General features: G+C 37.7%; 2 protein-coding genes across 2 annotated transcripts in view; both read right to left on the reverse strand.

Moving 5' to 3' along the window:
• Positions 1-69: 69 nt before the first annotated feature.
• On the reverse strand, positions 70-19,571 carry LOC108089843 (sodium/hydrogen exchanger 3). The gene is given in 22 exon segments (XM_017188268.2): positions 70-1,954; positions 3,788-4,081; positions 4,964-5,318; positions 5,978-5,996; positions 5,998-6,191; positions 7,717-7,932; positions 8,671-8,793; positions 9,583-9,664; positions 9,731-9,817; positions 9,912-9,968; positions 11,168-11,182; positions 11,708-11,846; positions 12,239-12,396; positions 12,732-12,857; positions 12,920-13,212; positions 13,276-13,493; positions 13,553-13,691; positions 13,765-13,885; positions 14,022-14,221; positions 15,894-16,157; positions 17,768-17,993; positions 19,113-19,571. Coding segments are annotated over 22 exon segments (4,272 nt in total). The 3' UTR covers positions 70-1,467.
• LOC122320021 overlaps positions 19,568-22,848 on the reverse strand; it is an 11,977-nt gene continuing 8,696 nt past the window's right edge. Inside the window, exon 2 of the mRNA XM_043207963.1 lies at positions 19,568-19,660. The gene's annotated coding sequence lies outside the window, so the exon portion shown is untranslated. The remainder of the gene's footprint in view (positions 19,661-22,848) is intronic.

Raw genomic sequence — 22,848 nt, forward strand, 5'->3', positions numbered from 1 at the left:
GTTAAATTAAAGTTTGGTACTAGGCGCGTTGCACATGAGTTAGAAAATATATATACTTCTGTTTTTTTCTTTTTATATTACTCGTAGTAGGTAGGTATGTGTTCCACTTCCACGAATTACCGCTAGCAGTCCCCGCAAATATTTTAGGTAGGTAGGTTCCAGAATATTTCCCATCCTGAATATTGGCTACTGTGTCCTCAGTTGGCTCCGTGTGTCCCATTTCGCTCTGGTCTGGTAATTGGGGTTTATTCTTCTAATGCATTTTCAAATCTACGTCAGCATAGTGAATTTATCTTTATTCATCTAGTTCTAGGTATTTTACTTGGGTTTGAGCACGTTAATCCATTCTTTTTATACTTCGATTGGCTCAATCCTAGTCACGCACTCAAAATTCACACAAAATCGTTCGCAAAACTCTCGCTCTTTCTGACATTTCCGGCATTGGGTTATTTATCTTTATCGTTCGTAAATGTTTACAAAAATAATTTATAAATTACATAACTCTGTTTATTTACCTGTCGACTATTAGTTACTTGATTTGTGTATATTTTATAGTTAAGGTCAGCCAAAGATTTACTCAACTGTCTCTGTGAATATTTTTCTGTGGAAAATGTAGTCAAATTAAAATGACGAAGCGAACTTTAAATTTAAAAATGCATTTAAATGGTTATTCTACAAGTTCTATGAATGTTTGAGTAACTGCACTTACAGCTTCAGTTGAGAAATACTTTGCTGTATTATTTTTAGTTTTGACTCTGCGGCTATACAGAAATTACTTTAAACTGTTGATTAACTAAGGCTAAAATTGAACTAAACTCTGCGGTTTCCTATGTTATTTAACTAAGTACGCGCTTAAGTACTGTTAGCAACACATTCTCGTAATGTGATTTCAATTTAGTACACTTTGTCTAAATTATAAACGAACAAAATCAACTTTTGTCATAGGCTTAATAAGAACTTTGGCTACGCTTTGTTAGTTATTACACAATTAATTTGCTTGCTTGCTATTTTGGAACACATTAGCTGTAATCACTAAATAGGCCTTTCAATATATAGGTATAATAACAATTGATCGGGACTAAACACTAAACACAAAATGGAAGTTAAAAATCTTAAAAAGCGACTTAAACGATCAAGAAGAAATTAGTGGTTCAAATTTTGTGTTTATATACAATTATTTTTTGCTAATCCCTTATCTAAACTTTTGTCCGATTCTTGTGTTGTTGTGGTAATATAATTATAAAGCTTTTTGTTTTAAACCATTTTCTTAAGGGAAACTATTTTTCAAATTTGCTCTCAACTTTTGGCTTACAAACTAAGTGGGTCATATAATTTGTGTGTGGGGTGTTAGTAGAACATCTCGTAGGGGAACAAGATCCGCCGCGAGCGTTTTGGATTATGGGAAGGTGGTTCTCCGGGCGGATCCTCCTCCAGTTCCTCCTCCACGTCGCCATCCGTGCTTGACTTTCAAATGATGCTCTCGTCGTTGTTGCGGGTCAGCCGAATGCTGGTGGTGGTGGTCGTGGCCTCCGATCCTGATCCCGGACTGGATCCCGGTCGTCTGCCCGTGGCCGGCGTCGTAAAGGTGGTCACAACGATGTTCTCATCATCGTACGAATCAAAGTCCTCGTCCTCATCGTCGTCGTCGTTCTCCTCGGAGTCCGTTTCCGAGTCCTCGTAGTCCAGCAGAGCCTTGGTGACCTGGTTCTTGCGACCGGCTTGGTTAACTGCTGCCCCGCCCACCGCCCCCGCGTTCATTCGCCGGATCTGGGCGCGCGGGGTGTTGGAGGGGCGTGGCAGAAGGGGCTCCCTGCCGGACGATCGCATCACTCGCTCGCTGTTCGCTCCACCGACGGCGGCCAGCGGTGCTCCCTCCCAGTCATCCGAGTCCGCCGGCTCGCAGAGGGACTTGGAGTGTCCGTGCTGGTAGGACGACTCCTCGGGTATTGTGTCTCTGTTGGTTGGTTGGTGGTGGTGTTGTGGTGTCGTGTGTGCGGTTGGTGGTTGTACGTGGTCGATTTGTAATCAATGGCGGAATGAAGTGAAGAGAAGGCGTAGAAAGTTAATGTCAAAGTTGTGATCAATTTTGGCTAATGATTTTGTTTTTGGGGTTTTCGTTTTTTTTTTCTGGGGTTAATGTTTTAGCATGAGGCTACGGCTAATTAAGGTAGAGTTCTAAATTACTTTGTAAAAAACTTACAGGTTATAAATAGTAAAATTTAAGAAAATAATATTTATTTCAGCACATAAGCAAATATAGAATGGAACAGGAAGATGGTAGATAAGCTTATAAGGAAGACTTTTTTTAAGGCACAGTATAACAGTTCTACTAAACATTTACACTACGTAATACTACGTAATACAATACAATTTCTTTAAGTCTGCTGTTTGGGTTTTCTAAGAACACGAATGAATTAGAAAAATTAGTAAAAATTGGAATTAGCACAGAGAACAGTGTGGGTGTGTTAAGTGGGTTCGATTGTTAGATGTGCCGAGCCCAAGCACAGTGTTATACGTATAACACTCTGAAAAAATACTTTGTATAATACTTACACATAGTTTGTGTGATTAAAGCCGTTTAAGAGGATACACTTTTTAAGGTATAGAAATTGTGTCTACGAAAAGTTATCACAGGTGCTCTTAACTGTATAACAGTTTGGTGTCAGTGTGTGTTTGTGTGTGCGTGTGGAGATATGTTGTGTGTCTTTGTGCATTAAGTGGACAGTTTAGCTAGTTAATTGCTCTGGCTCTGTGCTCGTTTGGCTTTTGACTAATCAGATTCGATTGATACGCCGCTAAAAAATACAATTTAATTTTATCAAATTTTTTACCAATGTGGTTTCGTAACCAGTTTTTAGTTGAGTTAAATATTCAGTTGGATTTTGTTTCGTTTTTTCGATTGGGAATATTCACAAAACAGGGGAACACAGCACAGCAGACATTATGAAATAATTTGATTCTTTAATTGTTAATTTTTAAGAAATTGCATTGCATTGGCGGGAGGTTGGGTTAAAAATTAGTAAAGAAAGAGAGGCAGGATGCGGATAGTTGAAGTAACAGTGCATTCAATACTGTTATATAAAACGAACACACAAATAATACAAACATATAAGACTTACATATAAAGTGCAAAAGTTATAACTTAAATAACTAAGTAGGTATATAATAGTTTCATGTTGGTGCTTTATAACATTTGGGGACTGTTATACAACATTTATAGGAAAAATGGGTGCTAATCTATAAAACTGCAACCAAAATGAAACAATTTCAGGCAGCCCAGGACTATTTTTCGAATGCAGAAAGTGAATGCCTGGCACTGAGTCTATCACCAATTAACAACATCCTAATTTCAACGTTATATACAGTGTAGAATAAGGCGAAATTTGTGGGGCCAGTTCCAAAAAGAGATCTGTGTGGAGTGAGTGCGAAGAATGAAGTTTGAATTTGAAACCAATTGCAAGACTATTGTATCACCAGGATCGATTTAATTACAGAGAACCAAGTCCAGCGGAGATGAAATCATATAGAGATCGCTGGCAAGGATTAGCCTACAGGGACTGACTGTTTCTCTACAATAATGATATGCTTTGATCTGTGGCTCTATATACAGTACACAAATTTCGTATATAAAGTTCGTGTGGTTAGTATTTAGAGTTAACATATGTTCGCTAGTATATGTGAGAGTTTTAGCTTTGTCTCTTGGTTAACAGAGCTCAAAATTCGTTAATGGCCGGTTTGGATTTCTCAGGACATTTTGATTTCGATTCGGTTTTAGAGGTTTCATTACTTTGGATAGTTCGTATATGGTTCGCTATTCTCCGATCTCGGGGAAGTTGGCGTCGAGTTATCAGCGCTTGCTGATGTTGTTTCTGTTGAATTGTTGGTGGTGGTGGTGTTCTTGTTGTTGTTCTTGGTGGTTGATGTGGCTGTTGTTGTTGTTTTAACTGTAGTTGTTCTTGTTGTTGTCGAAGTAGAAGGAGGTGGAGGAGAAGGACTTGTGATCTTGGCTGACTCTAGTAAATTAGTTGCTCCCGAACTTAATTGCAAAATTCTACTGGGCCTGCGTCCAGTAACAATGAGTCTGTAAAATAATCATCACAATAATAGACACAGGACGAAGCACAACCACAAAATATCCACAAACACAGCAGGGATTGTTTACTTTGCGAAAAGAAGGTGCAACCAAAGACTTAAAGTGGATATTAGCAACAATAAAGCGGAATAATTGTCGCCGGTAAATGGGAGAATAATTCTTTAGGAAAACTCTGATATGAAAACCAAAAAACCAGATGTATTGTTTAATAATTTTTAGAAGCGTATCATGCGGACAAGTTATTTGTGGCCTCTGTTTTAACGTAATACTTCTTTTAACGAAAAATTTGTTATTGTTGTTTGTTTTGATGACCATTTTTACTACTTTAAAATAATAAAACTACTGAGTAATCTAAATTGTTTATGTTAAAAAATAAATAATTAATTTGTTAAGTGTATTAGTAAGCTATCATATGTATATACAAGCGAAAATAAAAAGTTTTCACTGAAATGGGTTTTTAAGGTAGAAATTTGGGTGAAATTAAGATTAATTTTGTAAACTTTTTATAGCTATAAGACATTAAAGCAGAAAATTTAATAAAAATAAGAATGAAATTAATATTATCAGACCAAAATGGTCTATTATATAATATATCAATAAATTTTCCGTAAAGTGATTAATATTGTTAAGTACAACATTTGCTATATTAGGAAATCGTCATTAAGTTTGTTAAATGTATTTTAAGTTCTTCAGAACTCTCTTTTAAGAATGAATTTTTGAAAGTGTAACTATGAATAAAAATTATCTGATATAAAGACCCATTTCAGTCAGTAAATTAAAACAAAAACACTAGATGAAATCTGCACAGAACCAATAAACAGAGAGGGTGAGTAGTCTGGTGGTGTCTGGCCAAGTGGACACGCAACTTACCCGCTCAGCTCCAGCATGGAGCCCCGGCGAACATTCCGCCGATGGCTGGCGGTGACCGGAAACGGACCCGAGTGGCCATCCGGACCGAGCTGATGGGCACCGGCGCCCAGCGAACCGGAGGATATCGACTGGGAGCGCTTGTCCAGCCGAGGATTGTGGTGCATCGAGGTGGATGGAGCGTTGGGCGGCTGGTTGCCCCCCAGTGGCACCACCATCGGATCCGAGCCACTGGCTATGGCGGCGCTGTCCACGGCCCCGGAGCTCCCGATGCCAACGCTTCCGGCCTTCGAACTGGAACTCTCTCGCCGGAAGAGACCTATGACGGACTTGGGCTGTTTAGGCTTGTTTATACCACCTGTTTTTTTTTTTTTTTTGATTGCGGATTCGTTGGACGCAGAGGTTCGATTTATTTTTTACAGGGTGTTTGTGTGGTGTTTCAAGTGGAGCGTGGTTGGTGGTGTTTGGTGTGGGGCAACAGTTATCGAGGGAAAACAATGCGGGAAAAAGAGAGAAAGAAAAAAAGGAAAAGTTTAGGAGAAATCCCAACGAAATCAACAACAAATCAGTAAACACACAAAAACTAGGGTGCAATTTAGCCATCGGTTATTGGTTACCATATTTCTTTTTTTCACTTGTGCTTTAATACAAACAAGTAAACTATATATACATTTATACAGCCAGATCGATATTTACAAATCTGCTTGGGGTTTGCACAGGAAAACTAAATAAATATAAACAATTTATTCTTACTTTTGATAAAGAATCGTATCATAGTAAGTTAATAAAGAAGATTTCTGTATTTTTTCTCTGTGCAATCCCAGAGGTTTTTGCCAATTCACAAACAGTAATCAACTGAGGACTTGAATATTCAATATAGAGAGAACAATCAAAGGAGACAGCCCCCAATAACCATTTGGAAATTGTTGTGTGATTGTCGGAAAACCCATTTCCCATCCCACCCACTCATTTCGACATCCTGAAAAGCTTTCTTCAGTTGGTGGATGCATACATTACCTAGGAATGTTGCACTGGGGGGAATTGTAGGCCAAGTACTCCTTGTTGGAGGCCCAGGCGGGGAACTCGTTCTGCTGCACTGCATCCGTGCACTCGTCACCTTGGCGCTTCCACGGCAGCTGGGATTCCGTGGCGGTGGGCGTGGCCACACGCCTCTCCCCGTCGGACTCGCGGGACAGATTGCGATCCTCCTCGGGAATTGGATGCTCGGCCACTGTATCGCAAAAAGAAATATTAAAAAAATATAAATATACATTTCAGTTAATATCTTCAACGGAATAATCATTCTATTGGCTTCGCTTGGGCATGCAGCATATAGTTTTGCACTGCAGTTTTCGCTTTTAGCTGTCAAATTGCTTTTGTTGGAGGCCAATTCGGGATATTTTGCAAACAGCTTCGAAACTTAAGCGCAGTTGATGGAAGAGGAACACAGTCAAAGGGCAACAGACAAACAAAGTGCGCTCAACTCAATGAAAATAGGAATCAACTAATCAAAATGAGGAGATAAAACTCTATAGTCTCCCTAAGCAACATTATGTTATCACAGAATAAGGGATTTCTTATTTACACTTTTTTTTATCAATGTAAACTAAGTTATTACCCAGAAAATATTTAATTCGTAGATACTAAATAGTTTTTGAATTAGCAAGAATATATTTGAACATATAATACAAGATGTTCCCAATATCAATTCTTATAAAATCTTTTTATCATAAAATACCCCATTATTTATTATTTATTGGACTTTAAGGGGTCAAAAAACTAATAAAAGAAAAACAGCTTATAAAACTTAAGCAAAAATTTGGTCATGCACAAAAATGCCATGCTTTGTTTCGACGTTTCTTCTTCATTTTTTACTTCGTAATTTCTTGTAATTATAAAATATTTAGTTTGAAGTGACTTTTCAAATTGGTTTTAGGTAAGTTATTGGAGCTAAATGCAGGTAATTTCGAGCTTCGGCCAAAGTAACTTTCAACTGCATTCGAGGACTAGAATTATCTACCAATCAATGGCAATTGCCGTCTACGAGCAATTTTACGTTAACGACGCACGAACAGCATGTAATGATAACTAATTAGATGGGCAGCTACGTCTAGGCAACACTTAGCATGGCTAATAGATTTTGTGGGTGGAAATCGGGGTATCAGACTTAATCGAGTTAAGGAAATAATAGTATTAGGCACTAAATGATTAACTGAAATATATTAAACAGAACGGAAAATCGACCAAATCGCGGAAAGTGCTGAGCACAAAATACGATTGATTGAACTAAGCTTTAGGCGCTCTATAAACGAGTTAATGACTGGCTTTATATAAGGTCTAAGTACACGTAATGTAGATGTAGATGTAGATGTAGATGTGTAATCGTATGATGAGTGACGGTGTAAGGTTTTGATAAATGTACAATGTACACCTAATAACTTTAATAAAATGTAAAGTTTAAAGTTAAGAAAAAGTTAAGAACAAATATATTATTTTTTTTTAAACTGGTTATCTTATGAAATCTTTATCTTTTTAATGCCTTATAAATTTGATGTTCTTTTTTTTAGTTAGAAAAATCTTGAATAAATTTTTGAAATGTGAGATCTGAAACTAATCATGAATCTAAGCATGTAAATGGGCGCGAAGTGAGCTTTACATAGCATTCAAAACGGCTTGTTGTCGATGTCGTTGTTGTTTTGGCTTTTGCGGATTTGTGGGTGAAATGATTGATCTGATCTGGAGATGATGTCTTTTACCAATGCTCTGGTATGAACGATCCCGCCGCCACGGCAATATCAACTCGGCGGCCGTCGGACCAATGGCCTGATCCGGCGAGTCTATATCTGTTTCCGGACTGTCGTCGACCTTGGGCGCATAATGCTGGACGACGATACGCGCCTTGGAGGCATCGAAACCCGGCAGGTTTTGGATGTGGGCTATCAGGGAATTGTTATTGGCGCGATCCGAGTCAGCTAATCGTAATTTTTTTGGATTCATTTCATTTCATTTCGTTTATTTTTTTTGCGCCCAGCAACATTTTATCGGTTTGTGTTTGGTTTTTTTTTTTTTCAGAGTGATTGGTTTTTCGAAATAATTGGGAAGGCATAAAACAAGAAAAAATATGTAGAAAGTTCGTTGTTATAGCTTTTATTAAGGTTCTCCTTAGGAGGTAGGATAAGAACAAATGCAAAAATACAATAAGAAACTAAAACAAAACAACTGAAAGTGAACAGGACTAGCTTTCTCCGGAAAACAAAAACAGTCTTTGGTTTAAACAATTGTGTTATTTATAATTATTATTTATAGTTACCTACTACAGAAACCTTGTTCAGCTACTCAACTAATCGATATATATATGTACAAATACTTATAAAACCTTTTGAAGATTCCTTTCATTTCAGGCAAAAAAAAGGATACGATTAATTAAATGATGGCATTTTTGTGTGAACAAAAAACAAACAAGGTGGGCAACAACCAGGATATGGAAAATATCAGATATTGCCATATGACTGCTGATCACGCATAGAAATCGGGGCTCTCAGAGAGCAGGAGGAACAAGGATATATACGAGTATATAGAGAGGATAACCTTTTAGGGGCTGCCTATGCTCAATGTAGACAACCTCCTAACTCAAATGTTAGTTACGGAAAATAAAAATCGGTTAACAAGTTACGATTATGGGAAGATCGGGGAGTAATGAGAACACTTACGTGATGATTTGGCGGTGAAGGTCAGGCCATCATCCCAATCGTCGCTGGGGCCAACAACATTGATCTCGTTGGGATTCTGTTGGCACTCCTCGGCTGTTTCATTAAGCACATTGTTAATATAGTCTTTGAATGGAATTCGAGTTGAGTTAACATAAATAAATGGGCACAGGCGGGACAGTTATGTTTGTGTGTGTTGCAGTTTGGAATGATTGTTTTCGGTTAGTGCACAATTTTTGTTTCAGTTTTTTTCGGCCAAATTGGTGTGTGTGGGTGTAATTTTGGCATCAGTTGGAAGGGAAAGCGATGCAGGGAAGAAAGAAAAGGATTCGGTAGAAATCAAATTAGTTACCAATTCAATACCAATTTGTTTTTGTTATTTTTAAGGAAAATTTAAAGGAGTTTGTGAGGTCTTTATTTTAAAATAGGTTTTCCTTCAAACTCCTTTAATGATTTTATATATTAATTTAGAAAACAAATGACAATTGGGTTTTAGTAGGGTGCTTAACATGACAACTTAAACTAAAGATATTGTGAGTTAGGTTAGTATGACGCATGAATTTGAATTTTCAACTTAAAATTTACTACACTCTTCACTACAAACGAAAAACTTGTTGAATATAGACAGCGCATAATTAATTTTTGAAAATGAATTCACACTTTGTGAATTACTTATCGTTGTCCAAAAAAAAAAAAAACTTAAAGAAATTAATAATAACAGAAGGCTACGAATTAATTGAGATGATCTCTACGGACATCGTCTTATCTGGAACAAAATGCTGTTCCATTGTTGAAAAATTTGCTGATTTTAGCGTCATTTACCTATTTCTAATCTACGATATTTGTTAAGTGAATTGTGAGTATGTCTTTTTCTGTAAGATTTTTTTCGTGAATGGTTTGAACTCGATTCCGTACCATTGGTGAGCTGCTTGGTAGTGCCGTTCTGTTGGAAATCGTGGAACGAGACATGATTCTGCTTAACGTTCTCCTTGGCCTCCTGTGGATAATAGAAATATCCATTAAAATAGGATTCTCAGTAAGTAATCATTGATTAATATCTCACCTTATTGCTGGCTCCACGTTTGCTGCGTTTGTGATGTTTGCGATCGTTGAACATGCGCCTAAAGTTCATTTGCATTTTGTAATTGACCTGCAAGAGAGTAAGGTTTTATTTAATTCGGGTTTACCTTTAAGAATTTGTAACAGAGAGGTGAAGGGTGTTTTTTGGGTGGACAGGCACTCACCTGGGTGGACAAATCTCTGTCATCTACTGCGTGTCGGCTATAACTAAGACGACGGTGCTGTAAAAACATTGATGGAGCAAAATAAGTTTCGAAATCATAAAATGCCAGCACAATGATGTAAGTAGAGAGATGTAGCCTTACTTAAATTGCAGTATAGGACAAATACATTTATATAAGTATTATATAAAGTACGATTAATTGCATTTAACTAACATGAAAACAAACTGAGTAAGTGTAAACGGCTTTCCATAAACATTTGTACATCTTATGAGTAGAGATAAACATATATCAAGTGCTCAGCCTAGCATTAATTCTTCCCAAATGTTTAAGTTTCACAATATAGATTTGTAAATACAATAAATATTGACAAACAAAATTTTTTTATGATAGGTGTGGTGGTTTGGACAATGAAAATAAGGATTTCAAAACATTTCAAAAGAAATTTGCAAGTTAATGCAGATTGTTAGTATTAAAAAAATAATAAAATGCAATATTAAAACGATATTATTCAGGTGCATCAATAAAAAATGTATGTTACGATCCGTTTAGTATATAATTTTATACATTTCATGATGCACTTATTTAAAAATAATTGTATAAATATTTAACTGAGTTGAAGAATAAAATTTGTGTTAGTTGTAAGTTAAAATTCACTTTTTAGGAAATCATTTACATTAAGCATAGGCAATAATTATTATTATGAGTTTAAAAAGTTGAGTATAAGACCTTTTTGCAAATACTAATTATTAAGATGCTCAAAATGAAATTGTGCAAGACGTTTGATACATTTGTTAAGTTATGGAAATTTAATTTTTTTTGCCAATGCTATATTTTCGGCAAATTTATTTTAATGAGTTAATTTAATCTGAGGTATGAAAGTAAAACAAGGTGAACAGACCGACTTTGCATTCTATAACTTTATTTTTTATATTTACTTGGATAGTTAATAAGTTACTGTTATTAAATATTTAAATTATTTCTACCTAATCATTTATTTACTGAAAGCTGGAGGGCATTTAAGGTCGTTTGTGTAAATTAGTTTAGAACTATTATTAGGATTATTAAGATTATTTTAGTAAATCAATACACCAATTGAAAGACATTTAGAATATTTGCAGTCAAAGAGTACAGACACACAACGTTTAACATTTAACAAAGAAGTTTTAATTAGTTAATTCGAAAGAAGTATATCAAAATTAACCAGAGAACAGATGAAATTAATCAGAACATAAACCAATGAACCAATTTATTCGTACCATTTGTATCGAGGCCTTTATCGCGAAATTCAAAATTTTTATTATTGATTTTTTAAGCACACGAAAGTTTGAAGCGTTTTTATTTATTTAGACACGTTGTTGTCGAGAAGTTGATGTTGGGTATCGAAACAACGGGAAAGAAATTAAATAAACGATTATTCACAAATATGTCTATAAGAAATATAACTAGATTATTTATATTTTGTCAGCCAGAAATATTTATATATTCAGAGACAGAAGCGTAGAGTGTGAGAAAACTAAATGCCCAAAGTAGAGAACAGAAAACTCAGAAATGTGAAGTTACAGTAGAACTCGGCATAAAGATTCTTCAGTGACTACTTTAGAGCAAAAAGGTAGTGACGCAGATCGACAGATATAGTATTTGAAATAAAAGATAGGGAGTCGTAAGAACTCTTGGGCTTTGTGATAATCTTGGGCTATTTAAAGTTAAAACAGTTTGCTATAGAATATCCAACCAAGAGTTGATTGTTACAGAACGTGAACTGAAAATGGGAAGGAGAATGCTTCTCCGATACATACCCTTCTATAAGGCTTCAGTTCTTCGGCCAAAAGATGGTGGATCCTGGCATCAGTCAGATCCTTCTTGGATGGATTATAGTCCAGCTCAGCCATGTCCAGATTACGCGAACAGGAGTTGTCTAGATTTGTCAGGCTGGGACTACAAAATTAATCAATGGGTCATCAGTAGAATTTTATGAAAGATACGATTAAATAATCAGTACACATTAACTTTAAGTGAGAACCAAGAAAGTGGTTAAACGAATTTTAGATATACCAAGTAATAGATATTCAAAAGATATTCAAAGGTCTATAAAAGGAAGTGTTATTTGTGACCCTTTGTGGGGTAATTTTGTGTTAGTTTCCAATTTGTTGTAACTAAAGTTTCAAGTGCAAGTTTTCATGCTTAGTTTGGGTAAATAAACTACATCAATTTCGATTTTATTCGTACTCATGCAGTATATACGATCATTTCGGTGTGAGTACACAGGCAAGAAATCGTTCAATCCAAAATTCGTTTACCAGGTGGTGTAAATGGTTGGCGGTGCCCACCTGCCGCCAATATAGTTATTGGTATAATTCCGGAACAGGGCGCTCATCGATTCGGTGCCGGTCATCTGGCCAATGGTGGATGGATTCCGCCTCATCACCTCCATGGCATCGCGCATCGTCAGCTTGGAGTACGTCTCAATAATCTTCGGCTCAGCGCCCTAAATTCAGATGGCAAAACAAATAAAGAGATAAATATGAAAGACTTGACTTGGTTTTTATTTACATTCTTATTTTTAATTATTGTCATTGTTTGCATTTGTTCTTCTTGATGACTTTTTTCTGGCGAAGAAACTTGATTCCCGTCGAAAGGATCCTTTTTCATTGACATTTATGTTACTACCTCGTTTGTTTGTACTCAAAGCTCGCTCATAATTTTGCATGGGAATGTGGTCCAATAAATGCAATTCATTAACTTCCTGAGTAGCAGTTTAGGTTTCGATTTAGCAATTCCATTTCTAGTTAAACCTAATCCCCACTTAGTTCTATAAAATACCTTGAGATCTCTGATCAGCAGTGGGCGGATGAAGCGATTGTCGAAGCGCTTGAACTTATCACGCACATTATAGTTGCCCGTCTTGCCCACAATGTCCTCAATGCCGGCCATCAAGTGGTCCATGAACTATAGGAAAATATATAAAAATAAATCTACAGATTTATCTATAAACTTAAAAGATAACCAACCCTTTCATGAATCCTTTCGTTCATCGTTGGCTTGCGCTTGTTGGCTCGTTTCACATTGAGGATCTTGACCAGCGGCTTAATGGTGATGCCTTGCAGGAAGACGGTAAAGTAGATCACAGCTATCGTTGTGGTCACGTACATGTTCTTCTGCTTGACCACATTCTCATCCACCAGCAAGACCAAGGCGAAGGCCACAGCTCCACGCAATCCGCCGTAGGACATCACAAACTGATCCACTCTGGATAACTTGTGCAGGCGGAAGCGATTGGCAAGGGCCGAAAGCAAAATGACACCTGTAGTGTTTAAGGAAAATTGTTATTAGAAGATATTAAATAGATTTTAATTAAAAAATTTACCTATAACACGAAACACCGAACAGAAGGCAATGGTGAGGACCACAAACCACGTATTCCATACGTGCATATTGTTCACAGTGGCCACGCCTAGGAACATAAAGATAATGGTCTCCGCCGAACTGGACAACATCTTCAAGGCATATTTAACAGTCGTGTGTGACTTTTGTGAAATGTTCGATTCCACATAGTTTTTCATAGTTATACCACAGAAAGTGATGCTGTTATAAAAGATTTATGAGTAAGATGGAAATAGAGGAGATTTATTATAAAGACTTACGCTAAAATGCCGCTCATGTGAAAGATTTCCGCATTGAGATACGCCAAGTAAGCCATCACAAATATGAAAATGGGTTCTATGACACGCACATGATCCGTGAATCGAGTCACCAAACCAGTAAGGAAGCCCCAGATGATGCCTGTAGTAATCATATAAGGTAATAGTAAATAAATAAGATTGGATTAGCAAAACCTAGTTGAATATTTACTTACCTATGGCAGTGCCACCCAGGGCAACCACAAAGAAGGAACCCACACCGCTGGCAATGTCCTGGGCGATGATTTTGTCCAAGCCAATCTCATTGTAGGACTCCATCATGTGGTACATAACAACCTGGTAGGAGAAGAAGGAGGAGGATGATGAGATTCAGTTAACCATGTCACCGGGCACTTGTTGACTTAATTGCTCCCACATTCCACATCAACATTCTACATCCCACCCACAATCTGAATCAATAAACCCATCTTACCGTAACGGCATCGTTGAGCAAGGACTCGCCAAAGACAACAATGTACAGGATCTCGTTGACGTGTATCTCCTCGAATACGGCCAAAACGGCCACCGGATCCACGGCGGATATCAGGGAGGCAAACAGGAATACGTCCATCAGACCTGGAGTCTCGCCCTCCCCGTAAATTCCCATCTTTCCGCAGGCGTACAACGAGCCACCTTCATAGGATAAAAAAATAAATGAAAAATAGTAGAGGTATGGTAAATAAAATCAAAGGATGAGGATGCAACGGGTATGTAATCTATGGCCAACCCATCAATTTACCGAAGTGCTTCAGAGACTTAATTAGATAGATATACAAGTAGATGGCCAATCGATGACCGACCATCTGGGTGGCATTGACATTGCTGCAGTTTGCCGTTCTCGAAATGCATCTCCTAGTCACTTAAGTCAATTGATAAGCCAGCTCTTCCCAGAATAATTGAATTTGCAACGACGCAAATTGAATGTTTGCAATACTATTGCTTGTGGAGCTCCTCTTCAATAAGCACAATTTGTGGCACCAGCAAATAATGTAAGCTGCACAAGCTTTCTAACGATTCCACTTGTGCATGGCTGTATTTGTCTTCAATTGTTTGTTTGGAAATTATTACAAATTTTGAATGGGCACAAGATGTGTATTTTATGTACCCATTTGAAATTGTAAATATTAAACAAGCAGAAGAGAAACGTACTTGCCATTTTGTTAATGTTCTGATGTGTTGCTTAAAATGCAATAAAAATGTATTTATATTTTTACACACATTTACATTTTACTTGACATTACTTTGTTGCAATAAAAGCTAGTTTTTGTTCAACTTTGTTAGCTGGGGATTATATAAACAATCTCTATTATAACCGACAAATGAATAATGGAAACGGAATTTCCACTTTTCCAAATGAATCGCGAGAGATAAGTTAACAGCGTTGTCCGCTCATTGTTGGATATGTAATCCCATTTGTTAAGCATAAGTAATTGGCAACTCTGGAAGTTCTGGATGAGGGGAAACTGTGGCAACTCGAGCGTATATCCCGCGGTCCGTTTGCGGTTTCGGTCATTCATCTAAGTGGCGTCTGCCACCCTTTTATCCCCCTCCCCTCCTTTTTTTCGTTGTTATTGGAGCACTCTAACATTTGCGGCGACAGCATCCCCATCAATCGCATGTTTTGTTATAGTCTGTGTAAATCACTTCTAAGCGGTCATCCAGTTGGGGCGGCGACACGCCCCTCGCGTGCTGCCTAATTTATTGGAAGTGAAAAGTAAATACACGCCCCCCTGAACATTGTCTCTATTTATCTGGGGATACAGAAAGGCGGCGCTTTTTTAATGAATGTCACGGATGATTCAGCTTCTGTTTACTCATCTGTTTCAGGTGTCTAATTGCCGGCGCTGCTGACACCTTTTGTAATTGTCAACCATTTGACAAGTACTATTCACTGGTTTGTTTTGTTTACCTTGGGAGTGTACTTCATTTGAGATTTAATATTTACTTGTTCAGAAAAAAAAACAAAGACTTTCGGACTGTATATCAAATTAGTATAGATTAGAAACCCCTTGGGACTCCATTAGCCATTATTGTTTGCCATTAATAAGTTTAGTTCGGTTTGCTCATATACTAAACTCCTGCCTAAACAAACAACTAAATTGACCACCCACATTCTTCGATGAATCTAAACGACAACTTCCATTGACCGTTTTCCAGTTGACGGACATAGATGGATGGGATTACCCGAGGCGACCACCTTTGTTTGCCTGGCCATCAACTAAACGACAGGACAATTCCCCTTGAAGGACTGGCATCGATGAATCCATCTCGGGTTACATGGGGGTTATCGTACTATTCTACTCACCGATGGTGGCTATGTTGAAGATGGTGCCGACCACCGCCATCAGGAGAATGGTGCCCAGGTTGTCGAAGAACAATCGATTGGGCATAAAGTATCCCGCGTCCAGGATAATCGGTGGCAGCATATAGAAGAAGAAGGTGTTCGGTGTCAGCGGGGAGACGGCGACATCGGTGCAAAAATAGAGCACCACCCCGATGACCACGCCCACCACAATCAGCAGGCACGACTCCGGAAATATTAGATGCAGCTTGGGCGTCATATGGAAACCTGAAATTGTAAATATATAAATATATATATTACCAGATCAACACGAAATATTCTCTGCAACGCAATTGCTACGAAATTGTGGACGGTGAACCCGAAATATTTCCATTAATTACGAAACGCCTGCCATAAAAGCGAAAATATTTTTGCTTGATGGAAACGATGGCAAATTTGCATGCAATTTCTGGGGACTTTCGCTTTTTGGATAGTGAGCCCTCTCTAGTTTTTGTACCCTTTTGCCTTTTGCCCTTTATAACCCGCTCCTCCCCTCTCAATTTCTGCCTTATTGCCCAAGTCGTTTAACAAAATATTTTGGGTTCAAGGGCAGCCAAAAGCGAGGGATAATTATGCTTCGTAAACAAAGCAAAAATGGCGGGGGAAGTATTCGTAAAAAATTTAAGGACTCAATTTGCATTTTTGGTGTTTGGAATTTAATTAAAATACTGATAGGATGCTCCTCTAATTTATTATAAACTTTTAAAGTAGTTAGAAGATACGAATCCATTTCTAATTATGCATTTTAAATGTTGGCTTTACTGATTCTGAGAATTTTAATTTATTATTTTGACTTCTGAAAGCTTTTAAAGTTGCGGGTCTTGAAAACTTTCCGCTTTTTATCTGGCCATAAACACTCCACGTTTATTTCCCTATTAACTGCCAGGCCTCTCGTTTTACAATCGACCTTCCCAGTAGTTTGTTTTTGGCCAACTGCCTTTCGCAATCATTTTTGTTCGCCTATTTTCCTGCCCTTATCCAATTGCAGCAGAAAATTCCTGGCGTTCGCCCACTCAAAAATAGAAATTGAAATGTTACCAAAAAAAAAAAAAAGAGAAAACCTGCCACGCGTCCTTGATGTTCGTGGGGAAATGGATTTTCTCTCGCCTGCAGTCAAGGTTACGGGCAGGGCCACAGATAAACCTGTCTGGCAATGGTAAATTGCCGACATTGGGGCCCCAGAAATAAATAGGCCCGAACCGAAATCCTTGGTAATGAAGTCTCGAGAGGCTTGAAAGTGGCCGAGAATCAAAGTAAATGATTAATGCAACGCCTTCGAGCCCAATTGTTGCTCCGGGGGCAGGGTCAAGGCCCCATGTCCTGCGGCTTGTTGCACACATCCATCACTGGCTTATGCAACGTCCTTCGGGCCAGGACTCGCAACCAAAACACCCACCCACACACACATACGGTTACGTCGCCGACTTGACGCAAATCTGCATGATGGCGTCGTCGTCGTCGCAGTCGTAGGAATTACATAAACCATATTGATTTTGCCTGGCAACAGCACAAGGAAAACGAAACAGACACCCACGCCCAGGAGCAGAGACACCGAGGCTCCTACGCTTCCACAGGAAAAGGATTCGGCTCTGGGGAAAAACCACATTTTCCGCTGATTATGCACAGGTTAAAGCGGCTTGATTTTTGCTAATTGGCCAGTTTTAGCTGACTAAACAGTGAAGCCTAAGCAAAAGGGCTGACAAAATTAAATATGTACAGGTACTAAGCCTTACCTTCAAAATAAGTACCTAAACAATAAATCTTATTATATCTAATGCAATTTATACTATTACTATTTTCTCTTTGAGGGAGTAATTCGAACAACTAATTAAACTCACCGATTTTGGCTATACTAGCCGATAAAATCCAGATTCCGATGATGAACGGCGTTTTCACCCGGGCAAAATCCACACTGGATAGGGGATACCTTTCCATTTTGTGACCCTCGCCGCCCTCCGCATCCTCGTCGCTGGATTTCAGTGCCTCGGAACGTGGCAATCTCACCGATGGCGTGGGATCCAGACCCACATCCACATTTACATCCACGGGCGCAGTTTGGGGCAGCTGGTTTTTGGGGCAGGAAGGATGAGCGAATGAAACATATAATTCAGGCATTAGCGGTTTATAATTGGCAAACAGTGGGTAGAAAATTGATAAATGCGACGTGCAAGTAAATTTCCAATATCCGCAAAGGCAAACATTAAATATTTACATGGGCGTGTAAACTGCGGAAAATAAAATCCAGACCTGGTTGGCTGGTTGGGAGCATCAGGGGTTCAATTAAACGTTCGGAAACACGCCATTGAAAATTACAATCAATTTTATTCATGACGCATTAAGGCACGAGTGTCATGTTTTTGGTTTTTTTATTTTGCGATTTCAATTCCTACACATAAATTCAGGTTAAAATGTTGAACTAGGTCAGTGAGGTGACTAAAATGTTAGATATATGTCAGACATTTAATGAACATCAATGAGTCAAGAAAACTAAATCGAGCTTAGACGTTTGTGCGCACGGAACATTCAAAATGACGTCAAATCATTGCTAATTAATTGGGGCTTCTCAGTATTTATTATTGGGTTTAATGATTTCTATATTTAGAAATACGTCAAAGATACGTAAATATTAAATCAATCTTGTATGGGAATCTTGATGGAAAATCACGTGGTTACTTCTTAGATAAGTTTGGTCATGGGTTTTCCTATCAGAACCTTGTCACTTTTGATTTACTTCTTAAGGTTCATAAATTACCCAAAAACACAAGAAAAATTTACAAGCGTGAAAACCTCAATGCTTTTATCATTTAAAAAGTATCTTTTCAGTGGCTCAGTAAAAGCCTTTAATGTTTTTATCTACAGTTGCGCTTTAAAGTCTCCCACATAAACATGTCGATATTTCATCTGATATTATCTGCTAATTGCTACAATTAAGAGTATAGTTTATGACACTTGTTCGATTGTCATTTAAAGAGGGAGTAAGCAGTCATCTAAGCACTAACTTTGGTTGAAATTTCCTTTCAAAACTACTTATCAAAGTAGTTCTACTGTAGTCCCAGCCAAACCCACCGTTTCATCGTAATTGCAATAAGCCAAAGAGCTTTTGTTGCGAACCGGATGTGCCGGTAATTCCCGGCTTAATGGTCGTTCAATTGGATTGCGGATTTCGGTTTTTGCCGTACTTACATTTAGCTGGGTGACTGCATCCGCGGTGTCCTGGCCATCCGTGGTCCGGGCCACGCCCACGGCACTCGTGTTGGGCCGCCCCTGGACGAGGCCAAGGATCAGGACGAGGGCGCAGATGAGCAGCATCCTTTTGCCGAGTATCCCCCGCCAGTCGGATGTCCAGATTGTGTTGCGTGTTGCGGCTGCCATTTGCGGTTCTATTCTTGCTTTGCCTTCAACTCTCGGTGGTGGTGGTGGTGCTTCTGCATCGATTTGATTCGCAATCCGGGGATTAACTAACTCCAGGCGACTGGCTGCTTCCGTGGCTATTGTAGCATTTTCCGTAGCTTTGCTTTTGGGGGGAAATTCGGAACCGAAGGAGGATTTGTGCCTCCAGCAGGCTCTGCGAGCCAAATTCATCTGCTGCTGCAGCGCCGGAGTGGCACTACCGGAGTAATCCTGCTCCGTGCGATTGCTCATTGTTGTCTGGTATTTACTTTTTTGATCCTGGCATACTATAATGTCCTTCTACTAAGCCAGTCAGCTTTTTAGTAGCTTTGTTTTGTTAACTGCAAGGAGAGAGGAAAAAGTAGTATCATATAAGTAAACTCTTTTTGACTTTATTTTTATCATCACTCTCTGGGGGTCGACCGACCTGCCACAATAACCAATCGAAACTGGTTAAAACCCACGAACCTCACTAACCATGAAGACTTCTGGCCAAAACCATATATACGCCATAAAATCGCACATTTATATTTATTCCTTTATCGCCCAATCGGATTCTGGTTAACTCTCTTTGAATTTTGGCGAACTCTCTTTGGGACAATTGCAAATAAAAATGTGCTAAAATCAGTGGCCCGCGGCACGTGATTTTCTATAGGTCCACTTATTTTATTAGCAATTATAATACGCATAATCATTTACTTTCGGCAATCTATATATTAACTTTCATATAAACTTCAACTCATAGGTTTGATTTATGATTTATTCTTTTGCAAAAATAAGATTTATGCAAAACTTTTATGAAAAAGCTAATGTACTTTAAATAAATACTATATACTAATGTAAATGATTTCGCTTTATCCCTAATCCAAATCTTAAGTCGGTAAATAAAAAGTTAAAAACCTCATGTTTATTTCCATTGATAATTTGCATTCTATTTGCAATGAATCCAGTTAAATTCGAGTGCGATTGTTTGCCCAATTGGCAACGTTTATTTAAAGATTCAATAACAAATTATCGGACTTTTCATGCAGACAATATTTGTTTTTCGAACTGGATAGATCCAGTGCTCTTAGCGCCATGCGAAATTAGCGAGTTAATACCAATTGTAAATATGGCCATAAAGTGGCATAAACAAATACAAGTGGAGCTGCCAGTTGGTCGCCGATAAGAACTGATTTGTATTATTGGCAACATCGTGTTAGTAGCAGTAGCGAAAGCTTATCTATCGAGTGCGGGAGATAAAGATTTTTAATTGAACAATTGGCCAGCACAAGTGTCATATTCTAGAGGCTGATAATTTGGAGGGCAATGTACGAGTCGATTCCTGAATTGTCTGACTGCTGCAACTGAATCTGCTTTTTCTACGAACTCGTTGGCTTTTCGCAAAAGTGTCGCCTATCTCATTACATAACATTGATGGCCAATTTAGATTTATCCCTCATTCGAGTCCATGTTCAATTGTCCTTGGCATTGGTCTTGAATTTCCTTCGACTTCCCACAAACCCAAGCTGGTGCCAAGTGGCGATTAGATTAGCGCCCACAAAATTTCAAGTTCAGTGATTTTAATTACAACCCGTTAACAGTTGAGCAACTAACCGGCTTTAATCGAACGGTTAACCTAATTCCCACAAAATCTGTCTAAATCAAACTCAAGTGGCATTAGTGCAAAACAGTTTGAACTAATTAATTTCCTTACAGAGGCACAGTGGTAAGAAATAATATTTTCTTTTCATGGTTATCACATTTTCAATGCAATAACCTGTCTTATTTTATCAGACTGTTTGACACTTAAGGGAAACTAAAGTTCTCTCTAGAGAAGGATGGCTTCTGACTGCAACTTCCTTGAAGTTTGATAAACAAAAAGTGAAATTCAACTTTTGCAACATCACCATAAAGTTTTCATTGTTTTCGACCACTGCACACTGGTTGATCTTGTATGGCAAAGGCGGCCAAAAATACTTCCAGTTGGAATATGGAGCTCAAAATTTCTGTACTGCTATATAGATCCAATATTATCAAGAATATTAAAAAAAATGCAAAAACCATTCGTTAAAGCCCTAAAAAATTAAAAAAACATCATTTTGAAACATTAATTCAATTGCATACTTTCAGGCTACGGAAATCCCTTATTAATTAAATTAATAAATTATTAATAATATAAAAATAAAATACAAAGATTGTTTAAATATATAGTAGGCTTTTAATATGTACTAAATAAAATATACTAAATTAAATAAAACAAAGCAAACAAAATAAAAAAATAATATAAAACACAAAATATGCACGAAAACAACAAAACACAAAATTTGCTCGAACACAAAAAAGGGAATAAGTCAGAAGGTTGCAAAAAGTTGCAGCTCAAATTTAAAACATAGTTTAAGAAAACACTCACTAGTATTAATAAACAAGTTTCATTATTGGGTGAGACTGGGATCATAACTTTTTTTTTATCTAAATTCTATGTACACATAATAACTTGCCACTCGAAAGGTCACTAATGAAACACTAATTTTAAAACAATAACACAACACATAATGACATACAAATTAATTAGTTTTATAGTACATGCCTTTATTTTCGTAATTCATTTTATTTGATGATGATCGGACTCGATTTAATATTTAAATAAAATTTTTTTGTAAGAACTAATTTTCAAGCTGCGTTCACTGCAACGATCAAGTGTTTTCTTTGTCTCTCTTCTCTCGCTATTCGTAAAGCGAGGGAAAGAAATAGATCGAAAATAAAAATACTGTTCGTTTTATTGATCTGTTAAGAAATATTTTTAAGACAAAAAGTGACCAATTTCGAACTTTTGTTTTTTTATTTTTGGCCTATGGAATCAACCACTGTGCACTGTGGGGAATTGTTTTGAATATATTCTGGCAGCGTTGACCCAACAGCCATAGCCATAAGTCCTTGAGCTTGAACGAATTGCGCAACGATTTAATTGATTTCTTCGCACATCGCCTGCCATGGTGCCATCGAGCACCCACGAAATGTGTTAATATTTAATTTGAGTTTACTTTATGCCTCGGGTCCGCAGAGCTCCTACACCTTGGGGTATAGACGAAAATTGGATTGATGCCCCCGCAAAACCTCTTTCGATTTGTGCTCTCCATAAACTTCTGTTTATTTTCGCCGGTATTAATTCCCGACACAGAAGTAAATATTTGTGGCAAGGATTTTAAGTCTTTCAGGGTCAGAGTTCAAGTTATTATTCACCGGAAATTATTTTTATTTCAAAGGTCAAAAGATTTTTAAAAAGAGCTATACTATATTTGTGAAAATAACCAATGGGGAATACGTATATGAAAATGGCTGATGTACATTTTGGCCAGCCACCAAGAAAATGTTGGTCTGTCCCCGAAATTCGAAAGATTTTAAGCAAAATATGGAAGAAAATATATATGAAAATGGCAGGGACCGTAAATAATGATTATTGTCGCTATTTTCAAATGAATAAATCAATCACTTCCAATCAACACAGAACAAGCATGACTAGCACGTTTTTATCCTTTAAGGATCCACT

The sequence above is a fragment of the Drosophila ficusphila genome, unplaced genomic scaffold (genome assembly GCF_018152265.1).
Source record: "Drosophila ficusphila isolate 14025-0441.05 unplaced genomic scaffold, ASM1815226v1 contig_412, whole genome shotgun sequence".
Taxonomy (NCBI): Eukaryota; Metazoa; Arthropoda; class Insecta; order Diptera; family Drosophilidae; genus Drosophila; species Drosophila ficusphila.